This window comes from Medicago sativa, chromosome 4, assembly GCF_051527215.1.
Source record: "Medicago sativa cultivar Bolivia chromosome 4, Bolivia_mono, whole genome shotgun sequence".
Taxonomy (NCBI): Eukaryota; Viridiplantae; Streptophyta; class Magnoliopsida; order Fabales; family Fabaceae; genus Medicago; species Medicago sativa.
In genome coordinates, this window is record NC_140752.1 from 87,557,757 (window position 1) to 87,577,292 (window position 19,536).

At 31.4% G+C, this 19,536-nt stretch overlaps 2 protein-coding genes across 46 annotated transcripts; one reads left to right on the forward strand and one right to left on the reverse strand.

Moving 5' to 3' along the window:
• Nucleotides 1–1,455: 1,455 nt before the first annotated feature.
• Nucleotides 1,456–6,391, reverse strand: LOC146933273 (Galactose oxidase/kelch repeat superfamily protein). Of its 2 annotated transcripts, none has more exons than XM_085705026.1 (3): nt 6,361–6,391; nt 6,032–6,249; nt 1,456–3,184 (listed from the first exon to the last, which is right to left on the reverse strand). In XM_085705026.1, the coding sequence occupies exons 2-3, from the start codon at nt 6,092–6,094 to the stop codon at nt 1,934–1,936; spliced, it is 1,314 nt and encodes a 437-aa protein (XP_085561152.1). In that variant the 5' UTR covers nt 6,095–6,249; nt 6,361–6,391; the 3' UTR covers nt 1,456–1,933. The 2 variants fall into 2 exon arrangements, with proteins under 2 accessions (XP_085561152.1, XP_085561151.1); XM_085705025.1 differs by having other exon boundaries at nt 6,347–6,391.
• Nucleotides 6,392–12,648: 6,257 nt separating this feature from the next.
• LOC146933274 (G2/mitotic-specific cyclin S13-6-like) lies at nt 12,649–19,536 on the forward strand. Of its 44 annotated transcripts, none has more exons than XM_085705033.1 (19): nt 12,649–12,875; nt 13,049–13,113; nt 13,191–13,232; nt 13,318–13,416; nt 13,511–13,579; nt 13,856–13,932; nt 14,312–14,438; nt 14,538–14,583; nt 14,698–14,901; nt 14,995–15,345; nt 15,420–15,531; nt 15,650–15,778; nt 15,873–15,944; nt 16,097–16,202; nt 17,017–17,088; nt 17,220–17,285; nt 17,617–17,685; nt 18,294–18,478; nt 19,077–19,536. In XM_085705033.1, exons 7-10 carry the CDS (start codon nt 14,332–14,334, stop codon nt 15,217–15,219), a joined length of 582 nt encoding a protein of 193 aa, XP_085561159.1. In that variant the 5' UTR covers nt 12,649–12,875; nt 13,049–13,113; nt 13,191–13,232; nt 13,318–13,416; nt 13,511–13,579; nt 13,856–13,932; nt 14,312–14,331; the 3' UTR covers nt 15,220–15,345; nt 15,420–15,531; nt 15,650–15,778; nt 15,873–15,944; nt 16,097–16,202; nt 17,017–17,088; nt 17,220–17,285; nt 17,617–17,685; nt 18,294–18,478; nt 19,077–19,536. The 44 variants fall into 44 exon arrangements, with proteins under 44 accessions (XP_085561159.1, XP_085561163.1, XP_085561179.1 ...); XM_085705037.1 differs by having other exon boundaries at nt 19,116–19,536; XM_085705053.1 differs by having other exon boundaries at nt 18,346–18,478.

Consider the following 19,536-nt stretch of genomic DNA (forward strand, 5'->3'; position numbering starts at 1 on the left):
GAGTAGGTTCATAGACATTTATGTTTGAACCACTAATTTTCTATTTTTTTTCACGATTAACTTTTTTTTATTTCATCGGTCTAATATCATCAATAGTATTTTATTTTTCTGAGAAAGAAATTGTGTATCTAATCTTACTCCTTTGTTACCATATTATTTGTAGTTGAAAATTTTAGGTCATTTAACATTGACTAATCTAATTTGTGGAATACATAAATTGAATTCTCTCTTTCAAACAACGAATTTTTCCCAGCATACGAGAGTTTGAGGTCGCACCACTAATCAAGTCGTTTAAGTTGACTAATTCTTTTATTTTAGTAAAAGGGAAAGAAACTAGACTAATTCATGTGTGAAATTTGACTCATTGCCAATTGTAAATTTTGTCTCATCTACATATTTATTTAATATCAATTGTCAATCATCAATATATAATAATGCCAATTGCCAAAGCAGTAGACTCATGTGCGATAGATCAAAGAAGGCACGTCACATTTCATTCATTTATGCAGATAATTTCCTTATCGCATAACAATTATTTTCCTCAAGACACGTCATTCTCGTAGCAGTAGCAGATGACAAAATATATTCCGATATTTTTTAAGACCTCTAAAAAATAATCTATAAATCATTGAATGTTAAAATTACTTTTGTTTTAATAACAAACAGACCTTAATCATATCGAATTAAATCAGATTTTTCGAAAAAATAATCTAAAATGAACCGAAGTGCATGTTATTTATCTTTGATTCAAATATATATTTCACGCTAATGATAAATACATGTAGCTGTCTAAATCAGTGACATTTACATTTGGCTAATTTTCGGGTGCCATAGCGCTATACAATTGAAGTTTCTTTACGCCAAAACCATATGACGATCATCTCTATGGAGATATGTGAGATTGATGGATGAGAGTGAACACGCAACCAATAAAAAGACAACATCGCCTACTATTTAGACTTCTGCATATATATATATATATATATATATATATATATATATATATATATATATATATATATATATATATATATATATTCTTAAATATAAATATCATGTGATTGTAGTAAAAAACAATGTCTGTGCTTGTATGTATACAAGTCTAATTATAAATTATAAAACTCATTGAAGAATACAATGATCCTTTTTTATAACAATGGCTGTACTTATATGCTATAAGTCTAGTATATTTAAGAGAAGTAGATCATTATTGAATGGTGTTTATAAAGTTGAGTAAAGGAAAAACCTTGGAGGGAAGGTTTCTCTCCTATTCTCTTTCCTATTTTATTGTGCTCCTAACAAGATCACAAAATGGCTGCATAATCTCAACAACTGATGATTTTGAGAGCGAAAAATCATTTAAACATTTGAAATATATGACAAACTGAGGTGAATAAATTATACGAGCAGAATGAAACAACAGCATTGGAGAGATAATAATTCAATTATCACCACTGCGTAAAAGAGTCTTCTTATTTCTTAAGAGAGATCAATACATGAATACATATGATGGATATAATTTTGAGATCCATGGAAAATTCTTCAGTAATTCAAAGTTTTACATATTTAGTCTTCAAACTGGAACAGCTTTTGCCACAACATGGGATATGATATCCTCTTCTCCCTACTAACTGAAATATAAATAAACTTGCCTAAAGATACAACTGTGATAACATGTTGTTTTCAAATAAATCATATACAACATCAATGCATGGCTCAAAAACCTAAATATATATCGTAACTAATGAAAATCCACAGAGCCTTAGAGCGAAACAACATTTACATTATAATGCTCCCTATTCAGTATTCATGACAGTGATGGGGTGACCTCAATTCTATTGCCAAAATCTTCATCTTTACAAAACATAATCTGAAAACCATCAATTTCCTTATCTGTGTAACCAATATTATTAGAGAACTTGTGGATCTCATCTCAGGCTTGAAGAACTTGACAGTGAACAATGTGACTCTTCAAACCACCGCGCCCTGCGATAGTAGACCATAAATTCCTAACTAAAGACCTGACAGGACCCTTTCCAGCAATATTTTCCCAGAGGTGAGGATTGTTTTCAACGCGTCTGTTTGGACTCGAAACATCAACCAGACTGATGCTCATATTGTTGCGTATAATGCATAGTTTTCCATTAAGTGAAACAAGAGCTGCAGCATCGAGAGCACGAGAGCTACCTAAATGAAGCCTGCTATCGATAAACTTCTTCCATGAATCCGTCGCCATATCATAGACTTTGAGTTTACAGCCGTCTTGGCAATCAAGTGCATAGAGTTCTCCGTTAAGTGAGATACTTGGATTACGCCATCCCACGACCATTCCATTGTTTACTGGAGTCCAGGTATCGGATTCCTGTGAATAGGCTTCACATATGACATTGCGATTCGACCCGAGCCCCTTCAAAAACCATGTGCCATTATGAATAACACCAATAAAAGGAACCATAGCTGTGGTCATCTCCGAGATAAAGCTCCATCTGTTCCGATTAGGGTCGTAAACCTCAGCAGATCGAAGAGTTCTTTGTATTCCTTTACATTCCCCACCAGCAACATAGAGGCAGTTATTTATTACGCAAGAACCAAAAAGATGACGTTTCCGCAGCATATCGGGTGCTCTGTGCCATTTATTTGTACGTGCGTTGTAGAAAATGACACGCCTCATAGATCCCTTCAACGGATCTCTTCCACCAAACAAGTACAAGTGGCAACCACTAAGAACGGCACAGCCAAATCCCAATGCTTCAGAATATTCCCCAGGAACAGGCGGGAGGGATTGCCATATTTGGTAGATAGGGTCAAAAGCGTGCAATGAAATTTTTCCCTCACGGTCTCTTTTGATGACATAAACCCATTCTTCTGCCATTCCAAGACTTTTCCGGAGCGAATAAAAGAAATTTCCAGACAGAAGGCGATACCATCTCTTGCAAACCAAACGCAGTTTCCTATGTTCAACTCGGGGTACACGAATTAGACAAGCAATAGCAAGATCATCAGGAAGACCAGGTAGCAAAGGAGGCTGAACTCTTGTCTTCTCTTTACGCGAGTTTTTGTTCCTGTGTGCATTCGGGTTTATATCAGGTTGGATGCATATCTTTGATCCTGGAACAAACTTCCTCGCCCCAGCTACTGTTTTCAGGCCTGAATCTACTTTACAATAGCATGAAACAGAATCTACCTGTGAAACTTTACCTGTTAGTATATATATGTTGAAAGAATCAAAGTACCAAAAAGGCATCCCTAATAATATGCACCAAAATAAATTATTTTATCAAGTTGAAATTTTTATTATAATTACAGTTCATATTTAGTATTAACATCAGTATATATGAACAAAACCGTTTTACTTTAATTGCTGCAAGCGGGGAACGGCAGCAATAACAAAACCACCAAGTTATTCCCATCACAAACATCATGAGATCAACAGGCCAACAAGGCAATATTGCTTTCATGCTTCGTTATGCGCTGAAATTTAATTAATAAAACAACAGGAGCTGCTGAAACATACATGCACCAGAGTTTTCCTTCACAAACTTAGATTTGTGAAGAATCACAACAGCTTGAGTTCAATAGACCAACCAAGGCAATATCAGTTTCATGCTTCATTATGCGGTGATATTTAATTTAATAAAACAACAGGAGCTTCCGATACATACATGCACCGGAATTTTCCTTCACAAACTCGGATTTGTGAAGAAGCCCAACAGCTTGGGCTAATATGAAGGTTTGAGACGCGTTTTAACAGAAAGACGGATATAAAGTTAAAATTATTACGTTCAAAGTAGGTGATAAAATGTAGGACAATGCTAAGAGATACAAACTGATAATTGCATGCGAGCAGAGATAACCCAATCACCAGCAACGTGATTTGACATTTCAGAGTGAAAAATGATAAGTATCCCATAGAATGCTGCAATGGATGTTTAGGCTGAGGGGTAAGTAGTCGATTCAAAAAGTCTGGAAGGTATCAGAAAAAAAGGCAAGTAGGTAAGAAAATGACACAGCTTACCAACACATACTACGCATCAATAAGAGCTCTAAATATGACGCGCGATGAGATTCATAAAGATTAGTGTCATGTTGATGTTTCCTAAAATGCTAGAACCACAATACCCAGTTCCACACCTTTAGAATAGAGTTTGGAGAATATCGCTTCGGTGAAGGCAAGACAGCATACAATGTGTAAGGTGGACGATTCATCCTACTTGGATCCTCTAAAACCGGCTTTATCGTGCAGCCAACTGTAGATCGTTAGATTTAACAGAGACTCTCTTAATCTACAATGGTCTACAGGCGGCTGTGCCGTAAAGCTAGAAGTGGAGGATCCAGCTTCCGTGTTCTTCTGCCTCGCTGGTGTTTTCATGAACTTAGTTCAAAAAGTCATACTACTGGGTCTTCCTAAATCCTAATGAAGTGTTGAGACATAACAAAGTAAATGACAACACGAGCAGTTCTCTATATATTACATTCAGCCCAAGCTACATGTTCTGCAATATTCCCTTTTTGGCATATTGACATTCCAGCCTTGAGGGACCTCCCATTGGTATAAAAATTTCAAACAATGTGAGCCTTCGACAATTCCTGTCATTCGCATTGTAAATGAAGACACGGGCAGTTCTTAATGCTAATGACAAACAATATATGCAAGACAAGATCGTTTCATAACAAACAATCTAATTTAACTAGATATAAACATGATCTGAAACACTCAAACCAAGCACAAGTGAATCAATAAGGACAAAAAGTATAAAAGAATAGAGGGCAACCCGGTGCACTGAAGCTCCCGCATACGCAGGGTCCGGGAAGGGGTCCCACCATTTGGTGTATTGTACGCAGCCTTACCCTGTTTTTACACAAGAAGCTGTTTCCAGAACTTGAACCCGTGACCTTACCGTCACATGACAACAACTTTACCAGTTGCGCCAAGGTTACCCCTCACAAAAAGTATAAAAGAATAAAGCATCAATTTAGTTCCTAAAGCATCACTCTCTCTCCAATTTAGTCCTTAAAGTATATATAAATATAATCAGTATCACTCTCTCTTCAAACAATGTCAGCCTTCGACAATTCCTGCCATTCACATTGTGAATGAAGACACGGGCAGTTATTAATGCTAATGATGAACGATCTATGCAAGACAAGACTGTTTCATTACAAACAATCTAATTTGACTAGATATAAACATTATCAAAAACACCCAGACCTAGCACAGGTGAATCAATGACAAAAAAGTATGAAAGAATAAACCATCAATTTAGTCCCTAAAATATCACTCTATCTCCAATTGAGTCCTTAAAGTATATAAAACCTGCCAATTCAGTCCTTGCTTATTAAGATGTTCAAGACTAAATTGATGAATTTCATATACTTAAGTGATTATTATTATTTCTATATAATTTAGTGACTTGAAGAAAGAGTGATAATTTAGAGACTAAATTCATGGTTTATTCAAAGTAAAAACTTGTGCATTCAGTCATTCTCATTCTCCAAAGCTTACAGCAAGTGGTGAATGATTGATTCATATGCAATGTCAAAAGCCTAGATGGTTGAGCAGCTGGACTTGAACAAAGTTTGCAGATTTAATCATAATTCAAAAACGACATAGTAGTTTGCTTATTTTGGTATTACTATCTATCAAACAGAGGGATAATGCATATTTGATTCATAAGGACTTGATTATTTAGTAATATTAACATATAGTAGGGATATCTGATAATTTTAGTATTGAATTAAAATTTAAGAACCCAACATATAATGTATACTAAAATCAAATTTTTATTCTGCCCAAACAAAGAACCCTAAAAATTTAAAGAGTGATTTTTCCCATTTAACTGAAATCACAGCTTATATTCAACTTAGGTCTTTGCTTGTGACAAATTGAACCTTAATAAACACACAAATACACAAACATGAAACTACAAAAAAAAAATGGAACAGTAAATCAAATGGATATGTCTCAAATGTCATGAACATGAACATGAAAATCAAAACCAAAACAAATGCGATTTGAATCAACTGAAATTACCAGTGGAGCTTGAACTCTAGAGACCCTTTGAGAATTAGCAGAACTTTCAACTAACTGATTCATCTCACGAGCTAAATCTCGTTGAAAAAATGGATTTTTCAAAGCAAATTAAGCATCTTGGTGTAGATCAACGCAACCCCTTTTGAATCTAGCCTTTGAAACTTGAAACCCGATCTAGTAAGTATAGAAAAGAAAAGCTTCTATTTTTACCTTTGAAACTGCAAAAGAAAAGCAAAGAAAGAAATGGGTCATTGGAAAATGACAAGTTATTTCAAAGAACTAAACTATGAGGTTGCTAAGGGTAACCTCTCTTACCCTCCACTTGCTACCTTTCACAAAAATTGTGTGATTCTCTTTCTTGGGGATTTGAGAAAATTAATGTCTTTTTTATCATATGTTTAAATGAATTTATGAAATTAATAAATAAATTGAATAAGTGTCGTTTTAAAAGGACACATAGCTTGTGACAATGGTCCTCTTTTAATAAATGCGTTGCAGTTCATGAGTCAACCCAACCAACCAACCCAACTTTGAAGAGGGAGAAATAAAGGAAAGTTTTTTCTTTGTTTGAGTCTTCGAGAATGGCATTGATCTCAGAAATATCTTCCTTTTGTGGAATTTCAGAGATTGGACTCATTAGTTAATGCTTATCACATGGCTTCATACAGCTTTTTTTGTTTTTTTCTTTAACCCGTTTAGGCTTTCAAAATTTTCTTTTCTTCTAATTTACTTATTACGACTTTTTTTAAAAAAGAAATTCATTGTGAAGAAAAAATGAACAAAGAATGAAATAAAAACGGTGTTGGATTAAAAAAAAATATTGTGTTACGAATCGAGATCACTAAAGTTGAAGAGCAAATTTTCAACCAAATAATTTTAGACTAAGCGGCTGAAAATAGACAAAGATACCATGAAAGATAAAGAAAAATTAAATATCGCTTAAATGTAAAACAAAGATAAGATAAGATAAATAGAGAATATAGAAGTATTTGACCCTTTAAAGTTTTTTTTTAACAAAAACAAAACGATATTCATTCATTCAATTTGATATAGTACATCACGTCAAATACAAACATCGCTAAAAACTTAAAGAATGAATCTGCGAACAAACTCACAACACCCAAGTTAATAGCATACAGCGGCAAAATGCCTACAAATAATATGATAAATCTAAGTCACCGAAATTCTCATGCTTCCGGATCTACAACGTTGACGTCCAAATCATTGATTGAACTTGTAATTGACTGATTTTGATCTTTCAATAGGAACTAAAAAAAAATCGCGACAAGACGCGAAATCAAACGCCGCACAAGACTACTAACAACACAACGCCGCAATTAAACGACGGAATCACAAAAACATAAAAGGAAAAACTTGATATGTATGAAAACCACTTATTTAGATTGAAATAAAAGAGGAAAAAAGATGTAGAGGGATGATTTTAGTTCAAAAAAAATGACCAAAAAACACCCCTCCTCGACGAATGAAGGAGAGATAAAGTTTAGAAAAGAGTTGGAGTTTATCTCACTAAAAAACTAGGACCGGCTTTGTATTTTAACGCTTTAAAGCTGTGAATTAATTTGCAAAAACATATGATTGTAGGATTGAACAAGTTTAAGTATAATGTTGTAGTATTTGGCTTGGTTGTCAACTCATATTTTTTTTTTGGCTTAAATATGCAATTCGTCCGTGTAATTTGGGCGCGTTTTGATTTTTGTCCTTGTAAAAAAAAAAATTAAAAACATCCTTGTAAATTTTTTTTTGTTTTAAAAAGGTCCCCGGCCCCACTATTCAGTGAAGTGGCATGGTTTTGGCCACGTGGCAGTTGTTGATTGTGCAAATTTTGCCACGTGGCGCTAACGTGGCATGCCACATAATTAAATTTTGTTTATTTTTTTTCAAAATTCTAAAAATTCATTTTTTAAATTAAAAAATCCGAAAATAAATTTAAAAATCGAAAAAAAAACTGAAAATTAAATTTTTCGATTTTAATTAAAAAAAAATTCTTCAAAATTCTTTTTTTAAATTAAAAAAAACTGAAAATTAAATTTTCGATTTTTAATTAAAAAATATTTTTTTTTCAAAATTCTGAAAATTCTTTTTTAAAAATCATAAAAAAAACTGAAAATTAAATTTTCGAAAAATCATTTTTTTTAATTCTGAAAATTAAATTATATTTTCAAAAGTTATAAATTTTGAGATTGTATAATTTTTAATTTTATTTTTCAAAAATTTATTTCTAGATTTAAAAAACACTACTTTCCAATTTTTTTCTTCATATTTCAAAAAAAAAATGGAATTTTTTTATGATTTTTTTATATTTTTTAATTTATTTTCAGTTTTTTATTTTAAAAAATAATTTTCAGGGACTGCCGCGTGGCAAAAGTTGCACAGTCAGCAACTGGCACGTGGCCAAAGCCATCCCATGTCAGCAAAAAAGTGGGGCTAGGGACCTTTTTATAACAATTTTTTTTTTGCAGGGATGTTTTTTAAAAAAAAAAACTTTACAAGGACGAAAATCAAAACGTGTCCAAATTACAAGGACGAATTGCATATTTAAGCCTTGTTTTTCTTTCAAAAACTCATATTTTTGTAAATTTATTCAATTAGACTTGTAGAGAGTTCAACAAACTCGGGTTAACGCTGGAAAACTCCTAAAACATTTGTAATATATTTTTTTATCTTTTTTTTTGCGCCTTGGCTTTTATATTTGGTTAGTTTTTTTCTTTGCAAATTTGATTTTGTTCATATCAAATGTTTACTTCATAATTGAGGTGAAATTTTGAATAATTAATGTATTTTATTGTGTCGTATAAATATATATTGTGATGCTTATTTTATTTTTTATTTTAGATAAACGTGTACGAACCAGATTCACCCGTTTTTGTTGAAACTCTCAAATTTGACAACCTTTGAAATGTTGATTAACTTTAAAAGTTAAACAAAAACCTAAAATGGCATTGTATTGGACTAATAGCTAACTAGGTATTCAACCCGTGCGTTGCACGGGTTTCATTAAAATACTGTTAAATATAATTATTTTTTATTACAATTTTATATTGTTGATTTTGTCACAGAAACAATGATAAATCACAAATATTATTTTTTATGAAATTGCAGAAAATTAACTTTTACATGCATCAGCTTCTCACTTTTAATCTCTTAAATCTTACTTAAGTTCTCTCATATTCATTCAAAATTTAATTTTTGTGGCGATAATTTTCTTTTACGTTCCCTAATTATGTCCCTAAATAGTTGAACCCATTTTCTTAATGAATAATATTTAGAGCTGATTGATATAATTAAACATACTATTATTATATTTTGGTTAATTTAAAAAAATATTGTTGAAGTCATTTTCTTAATAAATTATCGTGACATTTAATTGTAATATACTATAAAGTTAGTTTTAGAATTTGAAAAGTGGCTTAACAAAATTTCAGTTAAAATATGTAGGTTTAATTGTAGTTTTAGTCCCTTATTTGTACTTAGTTTTAGTCCTTTAGTTTTAAAATCATTCAAATTGGCCTCGCCTTAAGATTATTGGATTTAAGTCCGCGATATAGAATTGTTACCTTCAGATTATTGGATTTAAGTCCGTGATATAAAATTGTTAAATGATGTGACATGTGATCTAATAATGTCATAAAATTTAAAAAATATCCCCGAAAAAGTCAGACAATTATGAATTATATTAGAAAATGTAAATCATACATTCGACGTAGATAGTTTAACATAAACTCCAATTCATTATTTCAACCATTAACCGAATTTAACAGAAAATCAATACGGGTTTGACTAAAATAATATTTGCAATATTTTTACAAATGAAGAAATAAAAAGTGCGATAAGTATTATCATATACAATTCAATGATTTTCTTATTTTTTTTCTTTTCCTTTTCTGATGTAACCAAAAGAAATAGTGAGAATATAGCACTATTTTCTTATAATTAGATTTCTTTTAGTATTATTAAATCATATATAAATATTAATAGAATAAAAAAGGTGTTTACATGAGTATAAACTATAACGAACCATTATATGTCTATATAGGAGTATAAATGAATCATCATATTTTTAACTAAGACCAAGAAAAGGAAAAGAGTGCAGCAAATAGTGCCAATGAAATAGAAAAAAGAACAAATTATAAACGATACATTTATACAAAAAAAAGGAAAAAAAAGATACATTTATGGTTTTGAATACTAATTAGGTATAATTAAATCCTATTTTAAAAGTTATTTGTGAAGTGTAAACTGGTGAGTTAAAATTCAATCTTGTATACAAACAAATAGCAACGAAGTTATAACTTACTCAATAAAAATGAATTTTGTGGAGTTTGATTTTATGGTTTGTTTTTTTTTTGGTTACGATTTTATGGTTTGTTAAGGAATGGTATTATATTTAAAAGAATTGAAAAATAAAATTAATTTTATGTATATGGTCATCAACTACATATAAAGAAACAATTTTCACAATTATTTATTCATTAAAATAATAATGCCATTATTAAGATATGCCATTATTAAGATGAAATAAAACAATAATTTCCACAATGATAATTTTATCAAATAATGTAATTGTTAAGATAAATTAGGTACATAATATAGAAGATACTATGTTGGATTGACAATTTAAATTTCAAAAGTGAGATAATTTTAAGAATAAGATGACATGTTGAATCTTACCTTCTTTTAAAAGTAAAATCCTTTTATCTAGGCCGGATAGTTAAAATGTAAAAGTAAATATATGACATCCAACATCAAAGCTTTTACAACAACCAAAATAAACTAAATATTCAAAGTTTTTTCGAATCAACTTTGTCATTTGTAAGTAGTATTTTTTTATTAGATTAAATAGTTATGAAAAAAATAGATTAATAAACATTATATCAATAAAAAAAATGAAAGGTGAAATATTTGACAAATCTATATAATGGAGTAACTTGAGTCTCTAAGGCTTGTCACAAAAACCAATAAATAGTTGAGAGATATGTAAAGAGTAAAAAAAACAACAACAAAAACTATCATATAAAATGGAAGAGTATCACCCAAAAATTGTTTGGAAAAGATGACAATGATCCTAAACTTCACAATTCAGCCCTTTCTTCCTACTCCATTTTTCCTAATTTCGTATGACACTCCTTTTGTTGGGATGAAGGGTAAGATAAAAAGACCCCAAAGCCTCACCACATATTTATACACACAATGATCATGAATATGAATAGAAAAAATTATAACTAACCAATAATACAATGAATGAATGATGAATGTTCATATTTAGGTAATAGAAGTTAAGGAATAGGAATCAAATTGTAGTTTAAAGGTTGAAGTGATAAACTTATTTTTAAAAATAATAAATATGACAATACAAATTTTGGGAAATTGTAACTAATTAATTTATATATATTATTTTACTACATGTGGGTTGCTTGTTTTAAATTAATTATTTAATTAAAATGAATTGTCGCAACAATGAGTAAAAATTAATATGCAGTATCATGACAGCAATGGAATTTGACTATACTTATAACAGTCCTTAACTAAACAAACATGCCGCTAATTTACAATGGATTAATTATTATTATACAATTATACAATTAATACATGACTATGCAATTTTCTAAACGTATAACTATAAACATACCAAGAAAATGAATAGTGGGATGAGTGTTTTATATAAGTTTAGATAAAAGAGAGAGTGAGGCTTTTTTAGAGGATGTATTAAATTGATATAGTGGAGAGTTGGAGAGTTTCAAGAGAGGTTAGATATTTAATTGATATAATGGAGAGTTTTGTAGGATTTTAAGAGAAGAAGAAAACTCTTTGTTAATGGTTTTTATGAATAATTAAGTAATGTATAAAAAATAAATAATTAAATTATAAAATTGATATATTGCTACAAAGCCACATCAATATCATTTTTTTTTTGGGTATATCCGTGTAGATATGCCATTACAATGGATACATGCAATGAATTCAAAGTCACAACAATACCAAGAGGATATGCAGCAAAAACCAATATATAATCAAGAGTTAACCTTATACCTAAGGTCACAAACATTACCAAAGTTCTTACTTGTCTTCAACCTTCATACTTGTTAGGCTTGATTTAACCATCGACAAAAGATAGTAGCTATATTCTCATAGTGTGCTTGAAGAAAGCTATATTCTCATAGCCAATCTACCTTATAGTGTGCTTGAAGAAAGCTATCTTACCTCTTGAGATATAAATCTATCGTACAATACTAAGGAATTCATATATGTGTTTGTGCTCTTGGTTGATGCAAAGTGTTACCACAACAACATGATAAGAGATGAGAGAAAAGATCAATATATAAATGGAACAATATTTGGTTTTCAATTGGTTAAATAAATATGTGAATTGAAAAGGTGAACTAATTAAAAGGTTATGTTCAAGTGAAAGGTATAGATTAGGAATACAAAGTGAACTTTTTTATATATTCTATTCTATATATCTTCTTTAGTGTCTACTAAACTAAATAAGAAAATAAATGTCCGTTGATTTTACAATTTTGCCCTCAGAAGGGGTATTTTCGTCATTTAGTAATTGGGTGAGTGTTCCCATATATATGCTAAATTTCCTTCTTTCTCTCATTTCTCCACCAACTTTCTCTCACTACAAAACAGATTTCTTTCCCTTCTCTCTCTAAAAAAACAAAAACGTGTTCTTCTCCTTCTCTCTTCTCAAACACGGCCTCACTTCTCTTCTCTCCTTTCCATCAAATTTCACACATGCAAATATGATTTTGTAATCTTCAGCCTAATCTAATGATCTAACAAGTTCTAATTCTTCATTTCACCCACTGAATTCTGATTTATGGTGAGTTTTGTTTGATTGGGTTTTTGTGTTTTTGTTATTTCACACACTCAATTCTGATTTATGGTGAGTTTTGTTTAATTGGGTTTCTGTGTTTTTGTTATTGTTAATGAAATTGTTAATTATGTTGATTTAATTGATGTTTTTTATTTGATCTTGTGATTTTGATTGTGTAGGTATGAAGAGGGCTGGAGAAGATAGTTGTTGATTTTAATTGTTGTTAATCTTTGATCAAAAACAGGTTTAGCTACAATTTTTTTAATTTATTTTCAGTTAATTAGTTTTAGTTTTTAAGTTGTTTACTGATTTTTTTTCCAGGACACTTCTAGATTTTAATCTATGATAATTTCATCCCATAAGGTATGTTCTATGTAAATTTATATTTAAATTGAATGTAAAAATTGTAGGCTCAAAATATTGATGTTGTAATTGTTTATTTCAATAGATTGTCTTGATAAAGAAATGTTGAAATGCACAGTGAAAAAGAAAAGAGGTGTTATCCAGTGACAGATTTCTGAGTTGCAAGTAGGCATATGCTAATAATGTTATGACCACTTGCATTTTGGACTAACTTTTGCATGACTTTTGTATCTACTGGTTTATCTATACAGTAACATGGTTTTAGCATAAATTTTCAGGAGGAGAGAGGACACTAGAGTGGGAATTGGCAAGGGTAAAAGTTTCTGCTAGCAGAATCATAATTGAAGGTAAATTACTTTTTTCTATGTAAGCATATAATAAATCAATTTTTCAGCTATAAATTACTTTGTGTTACCAATTTATGATATGAAAAGTTTTTTATTTGTGGGCTGAACAGGTGATAAGTTTTATGTGTATGTTGGTCAGGTTTAAATTAGTGATTTCCTGGGTTTGTTGATGATAAGTTTTCTTTGTGTAGACTTGAAAGTTTGATTGATTTTTAATGAATTTGGTTGATGAATCTAAATTTTTAATGTATTTTTCATACTATGCATATGTGGCAGAGGCAACACCAAAGCGTTTGATGAGGGTGATGGAGATTCCAGGACTCACTTTGGAACATCTTAAAAGCCATTTACAGGTATCATAATTTTTTTCGTGCACTGAATCCAAAAACTATAAGAGTTTGAGCTTATTTGATTTTCTGGTTATTACACAAATACAGTATAGTTCCTTATACAAGAATTGTATAAAGAATTGTATACAAGTATAGTTCCATCTCACGTTGAATTTTTTGTGATTAATTTGTTCTGTGTATATGGGTCTATCAAATTTTCATAGATTTTGAAATGAAATCTGAGGGTGGTTTAGTTAAGTATTAGGGTTTATGTAATAATCTGGAAAATGTTTAGTGAATCCACGGGTGGTACCTTTGTTGTACATTTTTCTGCTATGGTGTGATTTATAATTTTTGATCAGTGAAATAATGTCTGATTTATGCTTTTTGTTAATGGAATTAGGTGAGAATAAGAAAAGGAATATGGGGGTTGAAGGAAGAAACAGAAAGGTACTTCAAGATATCCAAAATCTTGTGATCAACCCGGCAGATCTTGGTGCTAATGCTAATGTCACCAAATGCCTCACAAGGTGCTGATTCCATAACTTTACAATTGAAATTAAATCATTACCACATGTTGTATATCTTTATAATTTGCCTGATTTTATTTGTTTTTATTGTTGTTGCAGGGCTCAGTTAGAGGCTCTTGCTCAAGCCGCAACCGAGAAGAACAAGGTACATTTGTTGTTGCTGTTATCATGTTTACTTTGTTCCATTTTCAAAGGTTGTGTTTCCTTAATACATTGTATCACTAAATTTGTTTTGATGGAACTCTTTTTGTTGTTGTAGAACATTGTTCCTGCAGCAAGGGTGGAACATGCTCAGCAGCAATGTAGACTAATAATAAGAATGGACATAATTTGTCAAACACAGACTGCTTGTAGAGTTGTGCCCAAGGATTTGGTTGAGAACATTGATTCATCTTATAAGGATAATGAATTGACTGCAACTGAGTATATTGATGACATCTACAAGTATTACAAACTCTCTGAAGTAATGTTCTATGCTTTGTTTTGTGTTTCTTCTCTATATATATCTCTACTTTTTTAACATTCTCTAATATTTTGACTTTGATGAATGACACAGGATGATGTTCGTGTGCATGATTACATGGTTTCACAGCCAGATATAAATGCTAAGATGAGATCAATTCTTATTGACTGGTTGATTGAAGTGTACAGGAAATTTGAACTCATGCTGGAAACTTTCTATCTGACTCGATATTTATTGCCCATATTAGATGGATTTGGATCTGATGATTTGTCAAAACATTACATATATATTTTGTCAAAAAAGATATGCAGGCAATAACAATGATAGGGAATGAAGAAGGCATTCGAGGTTACTTGAAGGGTAACGTACCATAGGTTTGCATCGCTACGTATTAGGGCCATAACTTATAGAGTCATCCAGCTCTTTGCTTATGAAATTTTTAAGGTTAACTGTCAATTATCCTTCACGAATTTATTATATCACATGTTCAGGTCTAAGTTATACTTTTGGATTTGTAGAAAATATTAAAGGGAAAAAACGATTACCTCTCTGTTGTGGGAAGACTTGAAGCAGATGCTTTTTCAGCCATGACATCAACTTTTTTTGAGTAATAACAGTTCTCATTGAAAGGTTTAGTGCTTGTGCTAACACTCTTGAGCCACTTTCTTTCTTTTTGTAAAGTAACTTTTTATATTTTTCTCATACTTCAAATGTCAATATATCTTACTTTGTTAATCATTTTCTTTAGATATTTCCCGTTTTAATGAAAAAAATTGTGGCTTTTCTTGGTGGCCTTGAGCATGGTAAGAGAGGAAAGTTTTGCATTGTGTTGGAACTTGAGTTTCAAGGTGTCAAAAAGAAGTTCACCATGCCTCAGGTTTATGGCCACCCCTTTTTTAGTTGCTTGATTGAAGTATTGGTCTTCCTTATCCTTCATTATAACTTAATATACATGGTGTACCAATTTTCAGAGTTGGCCTGTACGTACACCGAGGCCTGTTGCATCAAAACTTGCAGCCGATACTCCTCTTCTTACTGGTCAGGTAAGCACAATTTTTATTATCAGAATCAAACCTAGCTTGCATGCATTGCCTTAGTAGTCTGAGTGAAGGATTTATATTTATTGGCTGTTGGTCTCCTATATTTCTTCTTGGTGAACCAAGTGATAGTTCTGGTTGTGTCTTTCACTTGGCAGGTTATGAGAAAGATTTGTTAAAATATGTTCGTGTCAGGGAGTTTGCTCCAGAATGAGAGTTTCATGATCCATGTCATTCCTTCATATTACCCAATGTCATCTGCAGGTAAACAATTATAGGTTTTGATTATGAAATGAATTATAAAGAATACAACAACTTTGTTTATATTTTTTGAAAAGAATTATGAGTTTGACTAAAACTACCTCTCATCGGTCTTAGTAATTCCACTTTGATGATATTTCATTCAAGTGGCCTCTGTCAAATCTGTGTGCTCAATCACTTTCTGAGCAATCATAGAACTTATATTCAATTAGTTTCATTGTTATCCTAATTAAGCATAAGGGATGTGCTTTTCAATTTTTCAAAATAAGAACTGTTGCTAATTAGAATCAAACAATATAGCAGCTCTTTGCTTATGTTAGTTTACTATGCAGATTTTTAATTTAGCTTTAGAAACTGTGATATACACACACACACACACACACACACACACACACACACACACACACACACTATTGTTCTAGATGGTTACACCTGGTAGCACAATTGTGGTTCATACTTTTATGTATTTCGTTGTGTCAACGTTGTTGGCTTCTTTCAAGTGATAGGATTCTGAAGGTTAATTCATTAACTGTGTTTGTGTTAAGAATCCTTAGAATAGCCAGATAGAATAGCCCACATAATCGTCATTTTTTGTCGGAAATACATGGGATAGTTTAGAATTCAGAAGCCAAAAAAGGATGTTGTTTTGGATAAGAAAAGAAATGCTCTGTCAGCTGGTGTGAAGCACTCCAATTAGACTACATAATGAAATTAGACTGAATCAGGAAAAAGTGAGGCATCAAAGTTTAGGTGTTCAATTATTGTTTACAGATCTTAGTCTTTCAACTCACATAGGATGATTTATTCTTTTCATCAGGGACCTTTCTTATAATAATTTTGCTGGAGATCTGCCAAGTTCATTTGGTTCCTTGATAAACCTTGGTAGATTGTAAGTATCTTCTTTCATACGCCCCTCATTCTGTTTCCTTTATTTGATTTTCATTCCGTCTTATACTAAGAAAAGATTTTACTAAATTACGGGTCATGTTGATTTGATCTATAATGTGGTACTTATTGCAGGTTCCTGCAGCATAACATATTTATTCGACCAGTCACATACCTGACTGAGCTTCCACTCATTGATTTGTATGTTATCTCTACGCATTTCTCACGTTTACACTACCATTATTTGCTAATTTTTTTTTCTTCCAGCAACATTCAGGAAAATCTGTTTAGTGGCATTCTCCTACAACATTTTCAACATATTTATTTCTGGTTTTTTTTTTTTTGGAGTGAGGTTTGTTAATGTGCAAGATATTTTTGCGGCCTTGGCGCAGATATAGCATATACTCCTTCTTGATGTGTTTTTAAAACCCAAAATACCGACTCATTTCCAGGATTCCTTAATTTGCTATCTCTTTTAGTTTTGTCTTTATTTGTTAATTTTTCTGATGTCTTCGGTTTCTTTTCTTATTAGATAAATGGCAAAGCAGTAATGCTAGATGAGATAATAAACTATGTGCAATCACTGCAACAACAGGTTGAGGTAAGACAGCAGTGCCTTGCAATCTTTAAAGTATTAATTTATTACTACTATTCAAGGTTCAAACTTGACCTGTTTTGCACTGTGCACATGCTTAACACCAACGGAAATGAAAAAGGGAAATACTTCTATAAAATAATATAAAGGATTTAATCATTTCACTTAATAATGAATATTAAGAGATTGTTTTATGATAACTACATGACTTCAATTCCATTATATTTTGTTTTTTTTTTTTTTTGTGGCTATGCATCTTATTTTGCAGTAAGATGAATATGTGGGGTGTCCGGGGTTCGAACCCCGGCCCCTGCACATATTGTGCATTATCCCATACCAAATGAGCTAAGCTCATGGGGACTTTTTTGCTTCCTTTTCTATCAGATGTAATATTGATCTTTCTTTCTCAACCCTCAACCTCCTAGGGCGATTCACATTCTCATAAATACTTCAATTTATTTATTTTTTGGATAGATAAATACTTCAATTTAGTTAATGGAATATTTTTATTTTTGAAATAAATTATACAAATAAAGTATGACCCCAATCAAATTAAGGATATGCATGTTATTATTGAAATAAAGTTAATGTTATTTTAATTTTGCCTTCCATAGGTTTCCTTGCTGAATGTAATCTTACTCGAGACATGCCACACACATAATGCAGATATCTCTCTCAAATGAGATTTAAATATTATCTCCTCATGTTGTGAATGGATGTGATTTATTTAGTGACGTTAAGAATGTAAGCAGTTTGATAGTTGAACTGCCATGGACCAGAGCGGCTCTTATCCAAGGATGTAAGTGAGGATCTTAATCATACAGATTTAACTCCTTGGAAGTGAACTATTCACTTTGGAGGGTAAAGTAAATGATCTAAATTGTTGATGAGAAATTTAGCTATTGATGTACTGATATGCTTATGCCAAATCATAAATGTGTCCGAATATCAGTCATGGTCTCATGGATCTTCTCATCGACTGTTGGCATTACTTACTTTATCTTCCAAAGAAAATTATACACTTTAGAAAAAGATGCAACTTATTATCTGGAAATTGTTCAATTAACATTAGATCCAACTTTCATAACATCAATCATCTTGGTTGCAATTTTATTGATGTTTTCATTATATTCTTAAAGGATATTGCGTATTAGCAATAATAGAGGATACAAGTTATATTTACAAAAGTTTCTAAATTGCAGTTATTCACTTTTGTCAAAATTCTACTGTGGTCATGTTAAGAATACAAGTTTGCTAACCTATCCTACACCTATATGTTCGATACTAATTATTCACATTGTTGATGATCTTAGCAACACCACTATATGAAAACTATTACTTCAATGACACTTAGAAATTATTTTGTGTATGATTTTTCCTTATTCCCATTGCAACAGCAATCTTTCTTTGTCTGTGCTGATAATGATTCGAAACAGTTTGGAAGCTGCACTCCCGCAAAGCGTTCTTCTGATGAAAAATATCGTAACAGTATCGCATCTACCGATTGTAACCTGACACAGTTTTCTTCCGCCAAGTTGGGCAAAGAAATTAAAACGAAGTGACCAGTTTCATCCTTGGGTATTTTTTGGAAGATATGCCATTGTATCTTGCGAAGTTATTTGATCTGCGGTCTATATTGTTATATCCTTCGCATAATGGCTTTTGATTTTGCATCAGCCATGGCTGCTTTTGGTTAGGTGTAATATATTAAGTTTGACATCAAAACTTACTACAATAAGTGTGTTGTGCTCAAATATGATGCATGTAAATATCCACTTTGTTGTACTTATAAATAACTCTGTTTATATTAGTATCTACTAAACTCTGTGTTTATATTAGTATCTACTCTTCATACCA